Genomic DNA, 17,522 nt, shown 5'->3' on the forward strand with positions numbered 1-17,522 from the left:
AGTCAGTGGCATGAGTTGGGGGTGGAACTATCTCTTTGTTTGACCAATGACAGGCGGAATCACTAAGTCTGAGAAATTACTCTTTGGTGGCTATGGCGCAACTACACTAATAACTTAATTTGTAGGACCTTATGATTTCCACAATGCGGAAATCACAGAATCCTGTCATAAAAATGGGATTAACTAGAAAGCGTGGACTGTCACTGACTTTAATCATGATAAATTGAATAGAATATATGAATACACAATTTAAAATCATGATATGCTCTAATATGATGATTAAACCACAAAAGGCTGAGATTTAATTAAATAAATATACAGTCTGTATGTGCTGAACACTTCAAACTGAATGAATGAGGCCGGCTGCTCATTTACTGATTACACTACGTCATAAATATTCTGTGTGTGTAGATGACAAAGAGCAGAACACTTATTCACTGTGAAGCGCACAGCACATGCAGACTATATATGTATATGATTAAATTGCAGCCTTTTAAGTTCTGCTTAAAAAAGCTTTTTTCTTTAGCTTAAAATGCTCTAAGTAGACGAGTGAAATGTAAGAAATTGTGACAGAAATGTATTGCTACTGTATATTAAAATGTAGTATAAATAAATATTCAATGCAGTATTAATAAATAATAATACAAAATAAATCAATAATAATTACATTAGATTTCAGCAATATCTCACAAGAAAGAGTGCTGTTGCATTAAATAAGTTTATCAATGCTTTCATTAATACTTTGATGCTCTGCTGTGCAGCACTGTAGTTGACAAAAAAATAACTCCAATAACTCCCAACTTGGAATTCAGAAAAATTAGAAATGGAAAACAGAATTTGGGGAAAAATAATATGAAATTTGGGGAAAACAAATAAACAATTTTAATAGAGCCGTATATTTGGAAACAGAAGAATGCATCATGCTCATTTATGTTTTTATTGTCAAATTCTGGTCACACAAACTATACTTGTACAAAATACATATGGTAAAACCATTCAGTTATCACACATTATGTATTATTTCTCATATCAATATTGCCAAAAAATTAATCCTCCTCACCCTCTCTTTAACAAGACCACGTGAGAAAACAGTAAAGCTACAGATTAAGAACAGAAACAAAACACTTTGGTAAATTGTGCTGATTTGGAGAGCCTGCACAGGACTTAAAAATGTGAAACAATGGGTGTCTGTGTGTTACAGAGGAGTGTAGATGTTTTCAAGGATGTGAAAAGATTTTTTTAAGGGCATATATGGAGAGTTATTAGGGAGATGAAAAGATGGACGGCGTTTACAATGATGGATATACTGAGCAAATGCCCCTATTTTTCCTCTGTCTTACATCAACATGGTGCATTCGACATAGCAGATTAAGACTGAAATGAAAGCCATTAATCAGAGAACTGGCTTTACACCAAAACAGACAAAATCATGGGTGGATATTTAGAGCTGCAGGTACTTTGTTGCCATGGCAAGGATAGGGGCACCTGTTGGGACTCCAGGGAAGGGGCCACTGGATCCAGCAATGTCGATATTGGAATAAGGCAGAGGTTTGTCTGAGTCAAGTCCATGCTGAAGGACAAAGATATAGATAGTTAACATCAGTTTCAGACAAAAGGGTGAGTACATAATGACGGGAGGCCCTATTTTTACAGCAGTGTGAAGTCAATAGGCATGGCAATGGAGTTTTGGTATTTTCATGCAAGTGTGCACTAAGTATAGGCACAAGTGGGTTTGGCGAAATTGCGCAAGCAAAGCGCTAATGGGCTGGGTCCAGTGCAATTTAATTCTGAGGTTCTTCTCCGGATAATGCACCACCTGCGTTTTATTATATAGTCCGCTAAAGCAGCGACAATATAAACAAAGACAGCACATTCATTAGAAGATGGTAGTGTAAATGGACTGTACGCAATTAATTAGAAGAATAGAAATATGGACTTGCGTTCTTTTGTGCATTAATTGCACCCATCTCAGGCATATTTCTGACAGTGACACCTTTTATATGCATGGAAAATATGGTTCAGGATTTGGATGTAGGCTCCGTTAAATTACATTAGTTTTATTAATCATTTTCATCTACTGACTCAAGTCAAGGTTAGTATTAACAGTGATTGTATTGGCACGCACTTCACTTCTACTGGTCGATTTTGAATTTGAAAAGTTTTATTAATTTATTGAAGCACTAAAAATTTTATCACAAATATTTCTAAATTCAAATTACACTTCAAATGAAATGAAAATATAGTCAAAATAACAAAATTGTCAAAAATCATAACAAATCCAAACATTTTACACTTTCCAACTTCATATACTGGTGTCTTTTGCAGTGACTTTATAAAAAAAAAAAAAAAAAAAAAACCTAACTCTACGACAACAGGTGTAAGAATACCAAAACAAATTAGATCATAAATAAAATTGTAAATATAAACATAATAATAATAATAATAATAATAATTGGAAAATAAACCATGACCATAGATAGTTAAACACAAATCGAATACATTTTTGTTTCATAAAACGGCGATTGTCAGGGACTTAATTTGATGATCCATGATAGTTTGAGTTTAGACATGAACTTTATTACCACCTGCTGGTGGAATCTCCAAATGGCAAATGTAGGAACTGCATTAGACTTTATGCTGAAAACAGATATGGTTTTGAAACATCTAAGTGCAATTAACTTTTTCATTAACATACAATACACCCACAGTTTGCACACACACAGTTGAAGTTAGAAGTTTACATACACTTACAACTTCATCGTAATTAATTAAACTAATTAACGTAAACTAATTTTAACCACTCCACAGATTTAATATTAGCAAACTATAGTTTTGGCAAGCCGTTTAGGACATCTACTTTGTGCATGACATGAATAATTTTTCCAAAAATTGTTTACAGACAGATTGTTTAACTTTTAATTGACTATATCACAATTCCAGTGGGTCAGAAGTTTACATACACTAAGTTAACTTAGTGCCTTTAAGCAGCTTGGAAAATTCCAGAAAATGATGTCAAGCCTTTAGACAATTAGCTTCTGATAGGAGGTGTACTGAATTTGAGGTGTACCTGTGGAAGTATTTTAAGGCCTACCCTCAAACTCAGTGCCTCTTTGCTTGACATCATGGGAAAATCAATAGAAATCAGCCAAGACCTCAGAAAAAAAAATGTGTACCTCCACAAGTCTGGTTCATCCTTGGGAGCAATTTCCAAATGCCTTAGGGTACAACGTTCATCTGTACAAACAATAGTATGCAAGTATAAACACCATGGGACCACGCAGCCATCATACCGCTCAGTAAAGAGACGCATTCTGTCTCCTAGAGATGAACGTAGTTTGGTGCGAAATAGGGCTGCAACTAACAATTATTTTGATAATCAATTAATCTTACGATTATTCGACTATTCAGTGATTACTGCAACAATTAATCATTAGCTCTTAACCGACTATTTAGCTTGTGCCCTGCTTACTAACAATAAAGAGGACAAAATCATCTTTTAAAAATACCTCTAAATGACATTCACTGAATTAATGGAAAAAATACTTTTTATTAAGTTAAATACAGTAAAGAAATTCACTGCAAAAAATCCTATTGTTATCAAGTGTTTTTGTCTTGTTTTCCATTTAAAATGGTCTAAAAATCCTTAAAACAAGATACATTTACTTGAGAAGCAACATATACGATATTTAGACTTGCTTTAAGAGAATGCACCTTAAATATAAGCTCCACTTATTCCACTATGAGAGTGCTTCTGTATTTACTTTTGTATTTTTGAATTATAATTCCCTCATACTTTGAGATCACCTGAAGCTGTTTGGAAAGTTTAGACTGCAACTGGACTGTGAGCTGTGTAATTCATCCTTCCTCAGTCAGGCGCAAACTACAGTGTTGCTGTCACGCATCATCATTAGAGTTTAATGTGATCTCATGTTACGTTAAATGAGATCAAACGACTATTCGACAACATCGACTAATCGTTTCAGCCCTAGTGCGAAAAGTGCAAATTAATCCCAGAACAACAGCAAAGGACCTTGTGAAGATGCTGGAGGAAACAGGTAGACAAGTATATATATCCACAGTAAAACAAGTCCTATATTGACATAACCTGAAAGACTGCTCAGCAAGGAAAAACCACTGCTCCTAAACTGCCATAAAAAAGCCAGACTACAGTTTGCAAGTGCACATGGGGACAAAGATCTTACTTTTTGGAGAAATGTCCTCTGGTCTGATGAAACAAAAATTGAACTGTTTGGCCATAATGGCCATTGTTATGTTTGGAGGAAAAAGGTGAGGCTTGCAAGCTGAAGAACAACATCCCAACCGTGAAGCATGGGGGTGGCAGCATCATGTTGTGGGGGTGCTTTGCTGCAGGAGGGACTGGTGCATTTCCTAAAATAGATGACATCATGAGGAAGGAAAATTACAGTTGTGCTCAAAAGTTTGCATACCCTTGGAGAATTGGTAATATATGTACCATTTTTAAAGAAAACATGAGTGAGCAGAAAAAACACATTTATTTTATTTCTTATGGGATTCATATTCAACTGTAGGTTATAACAGAATGGCACAATCATAAAACAAAACATGGCTGCATACCCTTAGTTCTTAATACTGTGTATTGCCCCCTTTAGCATCAATGACAGTGTGCAGTCTTTTGTAATAGTTGTCTATGAGACCCCAAATTCTTGCAGGTGGTATAGCTGCCCATTCATCTTGGCAAAATGCCTCCAGGTCATGCAAAGTCTTTGGTCATCTTGCATGAACCGCAAGTTTGTGATCTCCCCAGAGTAGCTCGGTGATATTAAGGAGACTGTGATGGCCACTCCAGAACCTTCACCTTTTTCTGCTGTAACCACTGGAGGGTCAACTTGGCCTTGTGCTTAGGGTCATTGTCGTGCTGGAAAGTCCAAGTGCGTCCCATGCGCAGCTTTTGTGCAGAAGAATGCAAATTGTCTGCCAGTATTTTCTGATAACATGCTGCATTCATCTTGCCATCAATTTTCACAAGATTCCCCATGCATTTAGAGCTCACACACCCCCAAAACATCAAGTGAGCCACCACCATGCTTCACAGTGGGGATGGTATTCTTTTCACCATAGGCCTTGTTGACCCGTCTCCAAATATAGCACTTATGGTTGTGACCATATAGCTCTATTTTGGTCACGTCACTCCAAATTACAGTATGCCAGAAGTTGTGTCAAGTTGTTGTCGGGCATATTGTAACCGGGCTTTTTTGTGGCATTGGCGCAGTAAAGACTTCTTTCTGGCAACTCGACCTTGACGTCTTTTTCCAGAGCAGCCTGTATTTATCCTGAGGTTACCTGTGGGTTTTTCTTTGTATCCTGAACAATTCTTCTGGCAGTTGTGGCTGAAATCTTTCTTGGTCTACCTGACCTTGGCTTGGTATCAAGAGATCCCCGAATTTTCCACTTCTTAATAGGAGATTGAACAGTACTGACTGGCATTTTCAAGGCTTTGGATATCTTTTTATATCCTTTTCCATCTTTATAAAGTTCCATTACCTTGTTACGCAGGTCTTTTGACTCCCCATGGCTCATTGCTCCCCATGGCTCAGTATCTAGCCTGCTCAGTGCATCCAGGTGAGAGCTAACAAACTCATTGTCTGTTTATACACAGACACTAATTGCAATTTAAAAAGCCACAGGTGTGGGAAATTAAACTTTAATTGACATTTAAACCTGTGTGTGTCACCTTGTGTGTCTGTAACAAGGCCAAACATTCAAGGGTATGTAAACTTTTGATCAGGGCCATTTGGGTGATTTCTGTTATCATTATGATTTAAAAAGGAGCCAAACATCTATGTGATAATAAATGGCTTCATATGATCACTATCCTTAAATAAAATACTTTTTTGCATGATCAGTCATATTTTCAAAATCAATGCCAAAATGTCACAATTTCTGCCAGGGTATGAAAACTTTTGAACACAACTGTATGTGGATATACTGAAGCAACATCTCAAAACATCAGCCAGGAAGTTAAAGCTCGGTCGCAAATGGGTCTTCCACATGGACAATGACCACAAGCATACCTCCAAAGTTGTGGCAAAATGGCTTAAGTACAACAAAGTCAAGATATTGGAGTGGCCATCACAAAGCCCTGACCTCAACCCGACAGAAAATTTGTGGGCAGAACTGAAAAAGCGTGTGCGAGCAAGGAGGCCTACAAACCTGACTCAGTTACACCAGTTCTGTCTGGAGGAATGGGCCAAAATACCAGCAACATTGTGAGAAGCTTGTGGAAGGCTACCCAAAACGTTTGAACCAAGTTAAACAATTTAAAGGCAATGCTACCAAATACTAACAAAGTGTATGTAAACTTCTGACCCACTGGGAATGTGATGAAAGAAATAAAAGCTGAAATAAATAATTTTCTCAACTATTATTCTGACCTTCACATTCTTAAAATAAAGTAGTGATCCTAACTGACCTAAGACAGGGAATGTTTTCTATGATTAAATGTCAGGAATTGTGAAAAACTGAGTTTAAATGTATTTATATACACTAAGGTGTATGTAAACTTCAATTGTACACTCACAGATAGCGCAAACACTCCTACCCACATCCACTAAAATTGCACTTAGAATTAGCGCTCATGAAAATTGGTTAAGACTTTGCACTTTGCGTGCTTACGAAAATAGACCCCAGGGTGTTTTCTCACAGATCTCCATTCTGTAAACTATTATTGAGAGAGAAGCCATTGGTGAGTTTCTGCATGCCTACCTTATCTAGTCCAGAGGCCATGATGAGGAAGGCAGCAGGTGTCTGGTGTCTGCGTGGTGTGGCAGAAGAGGGGAGGTTATTTGACTGCAGGATCTCCTCGTACTCAGACTTCCCTTTGTGGAACTCGTAATCATCTCGACGAATGGTGGACACCTCAAACATATCTCCAAGAACTTCTCTGGCTGTCACACACACACACAGATTGCTGTAAACTGAAGCCACATTTGTGGAAGCAAAAACAAGCAAACAAACAAACAAAAACGTACCTTTCTGCAACTGCAGTGCGTTCCCTGAGCGTTGAGCAGGACCATTTTCCATTATGATCTACAGTGACATGTGAGACAGAGAGTGGAACCGATATGTGGCGATGTAACATGTTTTTCCCTACCCTCAAAAGCTATCTAGGAGTGCATACAATTACTCACAGAGTAGTTTGGTCCCATGGCTCTGATAGCATGTCCCGTGAGAGTGGCAATCGTGAAGAGATGGGGAAAAAGTTCCCGTAATGCCTAAGAGAGAAATACATACTTTTGTTATGTTCCTAATGGGATAAACCATGTTTTTTTGCTTAGTTTTCTTTTTTCTCCCTTTTTCAGAATGCCCAATTCCCAATGCGCTACAAGTCCTCGTGGTGGCGTAGTGACTCGCCTCAATCCGGGTGGCAGAAGACAAATCTCAGTTGCCTCCGTATCTGAGGCCATCAATCCATGCATCTTATCATGTGGCTTGTTGAGCGCATTACCGCGGAGACATAGCACGCATTAAGGCTTCATGCTATTCTCCGCGGCATACATGCACAACTCACCACGTGCCCCACCGAGAGTGAGAACCACATTATAGCGACCACTGACTCTACCCTCCCTAGCAACCAGGCCAATTTGTTTGCTTAGGAGACCTGGCTGGAGTCACTCAGCATGCCCTGGATTCGAACTTGCGACTCCAGGGGTGGTAGTCAGCGTCTTTCCTCACTGAGCTACCCAGGTCTCAATCCTAGTGTTTTTAAAATAAATAGTATGCAGTGTGTATAGCGTTCACAGGATGCGCATGGAATGCCCGAGTGACCCAATACATTTGCCAAAATGTGCAGTATACAACCAGAGCACACTGTGTGGGATAATGGAACCCATAATGCAATAGACCCAACTTGCCCATCCAGTGTGACGAGCAAGGAGTAATATCAACTTTAATATGTTTATGCAAAAAATATTATCAAGTACAACTCCAATTCCAAATAAGTTGGGACAATATGCAAAATGCCAAAAAAACAAAAGAGTGATTTGTAATGTACTTGTATTAAAACAAAAACAGTATAAAGACAAGGTACTTCATGTTTTACCTAATCAACAGCATTGCTTTTTGAAGAGATATGCCTTTATTTCAATCTGATGAGTTGAAATAACAAGGTGACGTGGAACAGATGAGGCAACCATGTTATAGTTTATAAGGAGCCTCCAAAAAAAAGCCTAGTCCTTCAAGAGCAAGAATGGGTCGAGATTTGCCAAACTATCAACAGATACGTCAGCAAAGAAAATAAAATTGAAAGGATTTTAGGCATTTCACCCTCTACAGTGCAAAATTTAGTTAAAAGCAGGGACTAAAAACAGTTCAAGTAATGAAAACCAAAAACTAACTAAATGTTTTGCAGAATGTAACCGAAAACAGGAATAAACTAATTTTCAATTGTTCTGGAGTGAAATTGTTATTTTTAAATCCTGGTAACGATTATAACCGGTTACATTATTACTATAACTATTTATAATTACTACATGTACATGCACGTCTAAAACAGTACATTTCTCAGTTGTTTCCAAGTCTTCACTGAATATTTGTTGAATATGATGCCTTCATACAGATTTGATGCTGCTGGGTTTTGACTGAGAAGCAGATCTGTAAAAAAAATATATATATACTTGAATTAACTGTGTGCTTATGATTTCTCTGCTGATAAATTCACCACATAGGGAAAAATTTAATGGCTCATTTTCACTTATTTTGGTGAGGCAAGTGACTTATTTTAAGCTTGTTTTTCCAGACAACATTGCTTGTTTCTTTTGCGAGATCTGGCAACCCTGCAAATGGTATTTCACCCAACCCTTTGCTCAGAGTACTGTCATTTTAAAAAAGTATGTTTTTAACTGTTTTTTTATTTTCTTCTAACCAGTTACAATTTGGAAAGGAGGATGAAGAACTTAGGAACCGGAACTAAAAAATACTGTTTTTGCTCAGGACGAAACATTTAGTTTCTAGTCTCTGGTTAAAAGATTCAAGGAATCGGGTCAAATATCGTTGCGTAAAGAGCCAGATGAAAACCACTTCTGAATGTGCATGATCTCCGATCCCTCAGATGTCACTGTCTTAAAAACTGACATGTATCTGTAATGGATATCATGACATGGGCTCTCGAATACTTTGGTAAACCTTTGTGAGTCAACAGCATTCACCGCTGCATCCAAAGATGCAAATTAAGAAGCAGAAGCCATACATCAACACTGTCTAAAAGCTCCGCAGACTACTGTGGGCTCTGTCTCATCTAAGATGGAAAGCAGAACAATGGAATCGTGTTTTGTGGTCTGACGAATCCATATTTCAAATAGTTGTTGGAATAACCAGTCGTCGCATTCTCCGGGATAAAGAGGAAGCGGACCATTCCAGCTGTTATCAGTGTCAAGTCCAAAAGCTAGAGTTTGTCATGGTATGGGGTTGTTACAATGCCCATGGCATAGGTAACTTGCACATTGTGTGAGGGCACCATTAATGCAGAAAGATATGTACAAATTTTGGAGCAACATTTGCTGCCATCCAGATGCTGTCTTTTCCAGGGACGTCCCAGCATTTTCCAGCAGGACACTGCCAAACCGCATACTATAACTGTACTTATTTCCAAAATGCTAGTCACCACTTGCTGAATTAAACATGCAATGTAGCGAGGTTATGTGACAAAAACTTTACATATTACTATTTAAAATGTTTATGGTCACATACTGCTTCACACTATTTTTAAAAATAGCAGCATACAGTGTTTATTATGCAGTATTCAGTAATGCAATTATTTCATTCCAAATACAATCCAAGACGTAAAGGGATAGTTCACCAATTTAATGTTTCCTTTATGTGATATTTGGAGCTACAAAAGGCCTGATCACCATTCACTTGCATTATATGTACCTACAGAGCTGAGATATACTTTGTTTGTGTTCTGCTGAAGAAAGCAAATCAAACCAATCTGGGATCGCATGAGGTTGAGTTAATGATATGAGAATTTTCCTTTTTGGGTGAACTATCCCTTTTAGCTACTCACAAACTCCAGGAACACCAAAAAGGATCATAAAGCAACAAGTATATAATTTACAAATGGACAGAGTGTTCTGTATAAAGTATGCTGGTGTCTACCTGCTCCTTCATCTCACACAGCAAGTCCACCATGACCATTCTTCCTTCAGCATCAGTGTTTCCAACTCTGATTCTGTGACCGGCACGAGACACCACCAATTCATCCGCTACATAACAATCTGCCAAAGGGTGCAAAAAGTTATCCACATGAAGAAAGTACATACAAACATATCAACACACATGCACAGAAAGTTGCTTACCAGAACCAACACTGTTCCGCACCATTGCCATTGCGCCCACAACCTTCAGGTGTTTGGGCTTTAGTTTGGCTAGGATCTAAGAAACATAATCACTGATAAAACTTATATAATCATGTGAATATTAGAAATATAGGCATGTAATTGGCAGTGCATGTGATCATCAATACCTAGAAGAAGCCAGCAACAGCAGCAGATCCACATTTATCTCTGTGCATTCCAGCCATGATTCCACCAGCCTTGATGTCAGCTCCACCCGTGTCATATGTAACGCCCTGCAACAGGATACAATCAGTCTAAATCACTAATAATTGCGCACAAGAGTTCTAATGTGCACAGAAGAAGTTCTCATGCAAAAAAAACAGGTGCATACGATCCAGTATGGTGACTTAAATACATATAATTACACATATAACCAGTGCATTTCGTCTTAACACAGTCCATGTTTCTAAGGCCACAATCGGTTTGTAACTTTTTTGCATATGCATGTTTTGAGTTGGTTCTAAATTTCATCAGGAAAAAAAAATTACGTGCGAACATAAGGAATTATGATTTATGGGTAAAAACTGTGGCACATAATACTGTACGTGCATATACAGTTTGTGAATCAGATCCAGTGTTCTAATGTTCAAGACACTATCCATGCTGTACATATACAATTAACCTCAAACTCACCTTGCCGACCATCATAAGAGTCTGTTGAATGAGTCCTTCACCACAGTACAGCAGCTTGATCACTCTGACCTGATGACGTGGCACAGCTGAGGCAGAAAGATTTATTTTAAACACCACTAATGACACATTACATAATACAAATTATTATCTCCGAACGAGAGTTGGAGTCTGGATTTTTTGGTCTTAGTCTTGAGACATCAGTGTGGAATTTCTGTTTTTGGAAAAATTGCCAACATTGTAAAGGAGGTGAAAACTTAACTGTTTGAAATAAATGAGAAGTCTAGACTCCAACTCTGATCTGAATATGCTGTAATAGCAGCCTGAAATTTTCTCTGTGATATAATTTTAAACCATCCTCTTACTGTTAGCACAGCGGTTTACTGCAGCCAAACAGGGATACTCTTTCTCCAAAGTATTCAAATCGCTCACTACAGTCACCTGAGAAAGAGATCAAGATAAAGCATGCAAAAATTTTACCGAGTTGAGCTATAGCTTTAAAAGTTCTGACTGGTCAATAAAGTGTTCCTGCCATGCTAAAATACACAGTGCAATACCAGCCTGTGGTATAAGTCTATGCAAAATGTGTTACCTTGATATTTCTATTATATTCTAATTGGTATATAAAAGCATAAAGGCACTCAAGACCATACTATATTATGCATACATGGCTTAAGGGGTTGCCGGCACTCTTTAAACACCTTTTAGCAGCGACTATATTTACAGTATAGGATGGCCACTCAGGGCAGTGGTGGCTCAGTGGTTGAGGCTCTGGGTTACTGATCAGAAGGTCAGGGGTTCAAGCCCCAGCACTGCCAAGATGCCACTGTTGAGCCCTTGAGCAAGGCCCTTGACCCTATCTGCTCCAGGGGTGCTGTATCATGGCTGACCCTGCACTCTGACCCCAGCTTAGCTGGGATATGTGAAAAAAAGAATTTCACTGTATATGTGCAAATGTGTAATTATTAATAATTATTGTTGCTGAAGTAAAAACTCACACCTTTACAGGACTGTCCTTGAAGACTGCTTGAACATACTCAGCTACACGTGGGGCAGCCATACGCTCTGGGTCAGAGCCACCAATATCCCAATATACAAACCTACCAGATAAATTGTATACAATAAACACCTAGATAAGTAAAGTTTGTCAAGACAAACTTGACTTATATGTTGATGGTTTTACAAAGCCTTGTCTGAAAGTTAAAATTCATTTTTACATTTTGAAGTCTGAAAGATACACAGATATTACAGTGAGACAAACAGCCAGCTAACATGCTACATAGTCAGACTGATGGATGGATGGAATTAATTTTTTTAAAGTTGGAGCTGAGCATTCTGTTGGCCCATTTTAACATTTTGTCAATGTAAGTCTATGGGATTTTTCAGAGTTTTGATTGTCTGCGGTGCGAAAACCGTAAGTCTAATAATTTAGAAAAGACACAGCACACTATTCAAGAACAGTCTGAAGGAATGTGCCGAGTTTGGTGAATGTAGCTTGAAAGCTCTAGGAGGAGTTAGTGTTAGAAATTTTGGTCTAGGATAAGTGATTTAAAAAAATAAATAAAACCCAGTTAGTAGAATAACAGTATGTTGGCTTCGTCAAGCCAACATAATACAATTTGTAAAGCTGCTTGATTATTGCACAGTGATTGTTCTTCAAACTTGTGTATTATTCCACATTCCATATTGTATTGATATGTTTTTTCTTAATACATCATTGCATATTTACATTCTCTTAAATCTGTGCTTCTGCATGTATACAAAATTTTAAATTCAGAGTTTACAAGATAAGTGTAAAAGATAAGTTACAAAATCTTAACTGTGCACTCTGTAATTTTAAAGTATATCAACGTATGGCTTACACTGACACCTAGTGGCCTGGATGCTGCATCATTCAAACACAGTAGTTTTCAATTACAGGTGCCATTGTATAAATTAACTATGCACAGTAAACCAGGATTAATTTAATCCATGAATGAAAGTGTCCAATAACAGGACAGTAACTGAGATAAAGCGAGTAGTATCCAGCTAGTCATGTGATGCTAACATGGCTGCCCCCATGAAGGGACCCTCTCCATCTAGAAAAAAAACAGCTTTTATAAAGTTACTGATATGACTGAACTCTTCATCTCACACAAGTGGTCATGATTTTATAAATATGTTTCAAAATTATAATTCATTTCTTTAGAAGTACACATTTTAAAATGTGTTCAATTTATTAGTGCACCTTTAATGCTGTCCTCTGCCACTGTTTTTAAGCAAACACCCTGTGGCGCCTCTAAGCTGCTACATTGTAATTGTACAGCAAAGGATATTATAGTAATAATTTAAGAATTAACAATTGAAACACACATATCATGTCCCCTTTAATGTATGTTGTTGTTAAAGCCTTGCATTATTTAGTTTCCTTATGAAGCTGTTTTCATCATTGGACCTTGAGGTAGGACCCCAGAATGTAGGGGCGACTCATACCTGCCACTCTCCAGGGCAATGGCCAGCTCAGTAATGTCTGCTCCCTGCGACTTATCTTCCACCCAGATGCCCAACATAGCCACCTTATGGAGGGATAACTTCAGTTCTCTCACCTCTAAAGGCTGTGGAGAGGGAAATATAACTGAGTAACATTTGTACAGTATTTGCAACTATTAAAGTCTAAAACTAGAGAGTGGAGAGGGAGAAAAGTAGTAATTAAAGAAAAACATTGGTTCTGTAAGATTTCTGTAAAGGAGGTAGCTAGGGAGAAACATTTTAAAAATATGTAAGCAATACAAAAAGTTATTGTACTGTTGAGTTCAACAATAAACGGCATCCTCAAATCATTTTACTTCAGTAATCTGATGAATTTCTATTTCCCCCCCAGCCCCCCTTTTTTCTCCCCAATTTGGAATGCCCAATTCCCAATGCGCTCCAAGTCCTCATGGTGGCACAGTGACCTCAGTCCGGGTGGCGGACGACGAATCTCAGTTGCCTCCACGTCTGAGACCGTCAATCCGCACATCTTATCACATGGCCTGTTGAGCGTGTTACCATGGAGACATAGCGCATGTGGAGGCTTCACGCTTTTCTCTGCGGCATCCACTCACAACTCACCACGCGCCCCACCGAGAGCCAACCACATTATAGCGACTATGAGGAGGTTACCCTATGTGACTCAACCCTCCCTAGCAACCGAGACAATTTGGTTGCTTAGGAGACCTGGCTGGAGTCACTCTGCACGCCCTGGGTTTTAACTCGTGACTCCAGGGGTGGTAGTCAGCATCTTTACTCGCTGAGCTACCCAGGCCCCCCAATCTGATGACATTCTAAGTAAAACTGGATATTAAAAAAAATTTAGAAAACCTGTAAGGCGGGACTTGATTTTATTAATCAGTATTTCACTGAAAATTGGGCATTCCATGCCATAATGGAGCCCTAACTGAATGGGAGTTTGCTAAAATGATGCCTAGATATATAAAAAAAAAAAATGAATCTCACCACATAGAGAGCTTGCAGGGCTCCCAGCACGGCCACTAAGGTGTTTCTGGCATAGCTGTTGTGTGGAGGACAAACCAGCAGAGGGCGCTGCATGCCAGCTTTCAGAGCCCTAGGGCAAGGAGAAAGTAGATCAAAGAAGCGAAACTGCCAGATGAGTAAAGCTGCTCTTCAAAGAGGGAAATTAGTTTTAAAAGCACAGCAAGCTACAGACAGAAAGGACACTATGTTCTTTTCACAGGATGTAAAATTGATCATTACAAATCAGAGCCTCATTCTGCATGTATTGTGTTTGCATAGGTACCTTTTAATGCCATTAGCACCAGCGTCACTGAACCGTCTGACATCATCATAGACCCGATTCACTAGACCAGTGGAGGCAAACACCAATCTGTTTCCAGGGAGACCAGGAACCTTAACAACCAAGACTTCTTCCCCTAAGCCTCCGTCCACTGGAATGAGTGACAGAAGAATACAATAAATCAATATATATTTATATTTTTACATCTATTTATGATCATCTCTGACATTTGGGTTGGTGGATTCAATATACTGTGTGTCATTGAATATCAGCAAAGTCTGAAAGCAGGTTGGACAGGTCTTTAAAATGAGCACTGCATAGTTTTGTCTATTAAGTGACAAATCAATCGATCTGAAATGTCATCCAGACAGTTCCAGCAAAGACAGTCCCTAATTGCTGACATGGCAAATAAGATAAATAAATAAATGAAAATTAAAAAGAGAACTTGCAATGACTTTTTAATATATCATGTGACCATTAACTATATTTAGTTTTTAATAATATTTCTATAAGGCCTATCCTTTCTCTCTTTTTTTTTTTTTTATTTTTTTTTTTTTTTTGGATGGTATATCCACTGGATGGTCTGGAACAAAATGCAACATTGCAAACAAAGATTCTTTACATAAGGTGCTCTGAAACGGGAAAAAATTCAAACTCATTTTAATAAAGGAACAGTGTCCTATTTTATTGATTAACATTGTATATGTTATTGCATCTAGCAATTAGCGATTATTACTTACAAATAATTATTACAGCAGCACAAAAGCTCACATAACGCTGTACTAAACACCGCACACCCAACAAAAAGAAAAGCAGTATTGGAAACACATTTTAAGCATGATATTGCAAGTACTCCTCTTACCGGACGGACGTCTTTACGTATCCGCCGTGCTGTCAGCTGACAGATTTCAAAAGACAAATCACGTGACCACTGGATCATATGACCCGCATTTGTAGTTTTTCTGAAAGTGCAATGAAATAATATACATAGAAGTTGTGGAATTATCGATTTAATTCACTTTAGATTTTATATTTATACATATACATTTAAACATTTAATCTTACGGTGATTTAACTTTCAAATTGTGTCCATACATGCAGACATTCTTTGAACTACAAAACACAAAACCGTAAGTCACAGGACAGCCAACAGAGAGCATGAGCTGAACTTGGAACAAAGTACAAAGATTGTGTTATTTTACTTTACTCTTTAGATAGCTCTTTTTCTTCTTCTTCTTCTTCTTCTTCTTCTTCTTCTTCTTCTTCTTCTTCTTCTTCTTCTTCTTCTTTTTTTATTTATTTATTTATTTATTTATTTATTTTTTTTGCCATTTTAGAATATTTTTTTTGCATGCATGGTCAAAATGTTTTGTTTTTGCACCGAGAACAGGTAGGATTGTTATTCAGCACTGCAATAAAACCGCAAGCAGGGGACATAAGTGACCTCTTATCTAAATCTTGCAAACAAGCAATGATTGAATATCTTTATTTCTAGTGATAAACTGCTTGTACTGTATAATTCATCACTGGGCTACTGCTGATTGGTTGTTACTTAACCAGAAACCCTGCTGAAGCTTGGGCTGGGGGTCTAAGTTCATGTAATCATTGAACTGTATATAATCAATCTTAAAGAAAAAAGTTCACCCAAAAAATGAAAATTCGAGGAAAATGGGGAAATGAAAATGTGTATGACTTTCTTTCTTCTGCTGAACACAAACAATGATTTTTAGAAGAATATTTCAACTCTGTTGGTCCATTCAATGCAAGAACTTTGAAGCTCAAAAAGCACATAAAGGCAGCATAAAGGTAATCCATATGACTGCAGTGGTTGAATCCGTGTCTTCTGAAGTGATATGATCAATGAAACAGATCAATATTTAAGTCCTTTTTTACTCCACAGCCCTCCTAAGCACTTTCTTCTCTCCTAAGAGTTCTTGTTTTTGTTTGTTGCAATTCACATTCTTTGTGCATATCGCCACTTACTGGACAGGGAGGATAATTTATAGTAAAAAATGACTTAAATATTGATCTGTTTTTCACCCACACCTGTCATATCACTTCTGAAGACATGAATTTAACCACTGGAGTCGTTTGGATTACTTTTATGTTGCCTTTATGTGCTTTTTGGAGCTTCAAAGTTCTGGCCACCATTCACTTGCACTGAAAGGACCAACAGAGTCGAGATATTTTTATAAAAATCTTTGTATATGTTTTGCAGAAGAAAGAAAGTCATACACATCTGGGATGGCACAAGGGTGAGTAAATGATGACAGAATTTTCATTTTTCGGTGAACTGTCCCTTTAATTGGATAACATTTTGATTGCTTTCTACACTTATTTACTCTCTACTTCTTTTCTTCTCATCTGCCCTACCGAGATACATTTTTATTATAAAAACAATACAAAAAAATGGTTCAAACCAGTCTAAGGTGTGGTTTGCTGTTCTTAGCTGGTCCAGCTGCTGTTTAGCTGGTCTAGTTGGTCTCCCAGCATGGCCAAGCTGGTGTTTAGCTGGACCAGCTTAAAAGTGCCAAAATCCATCTAAAACTAACAAAACAGTCCAGCTAAAGAGGCATGGGCTGGTCTTCCAGCCTACGATCTTAGGGGCTAGTTTACGTTGTTTTTACAGCAGGGTGCCATAACCCTGCACATTTTAACTGCTTATGTTTTCCTCTTTTCTGGCCTCTTTTTTCCTCTCTCCGCTTTCCTCTGTGTTTGAATAGATGAGATTGCTGTACAGTTTGAGG

The 17,522-nt window shown here is 38.0% G+C and overlaps 1 protein-coding gene across 1 annotated transcript; it reads right to left on the bottom strand.

The window, feature by feature from the left end:
- Window positions 1–928: 928 nt before the first annotated feature.
- On the bottom strand, window positions 929–15,777 carry LOC127424637 (putative aminopeptidase W07G4.4). The gene is given in 14 exon segments (XM_051669994.1): window positions 929–1,570; window positions 6,745–6,926; window positions 7,011–7,068; window positions 7,170–7,253; window positions 10,135–10,253; window positions 10,335–10,410; window positions 10,502–10,606; window positions 11,007–11,092; window positions 11,369–11,444; window positions 12,004–12,103; window positions 13,476–13,597; window positions 14,478–14,586; window positions 14,779–14,926; window positions 15,638–15,777. Coding segments are annotated over 12 exon segments (1,230 nt in total). The 5' UTR covers window positions 14,571–14,586; window positions 14,779–14,926; window positions 15,638–15,777; the 3' UTR covers window positions 929–1,441.
- Between the last annotated feature and the right edge of the window lie 1,745 nt (window positions 15,778–17,522).

Source organism: Myxocyprinus asiaticus, chromosome 33 (genome assembly GCF_019703515.2).
Source record: "Myxocyprinus asiaticus isolate MX2 ecotype Aquarium Trade chromosome 33, UBuf_Myxa_2, whole genome shotgun sequence".
NCBI lineage: Eukaryota > Metazoa > Chordata > Actinopteri > Cypriniformes > Catostomidae > Myxocyprinus > Myxocyprinus asiaticus.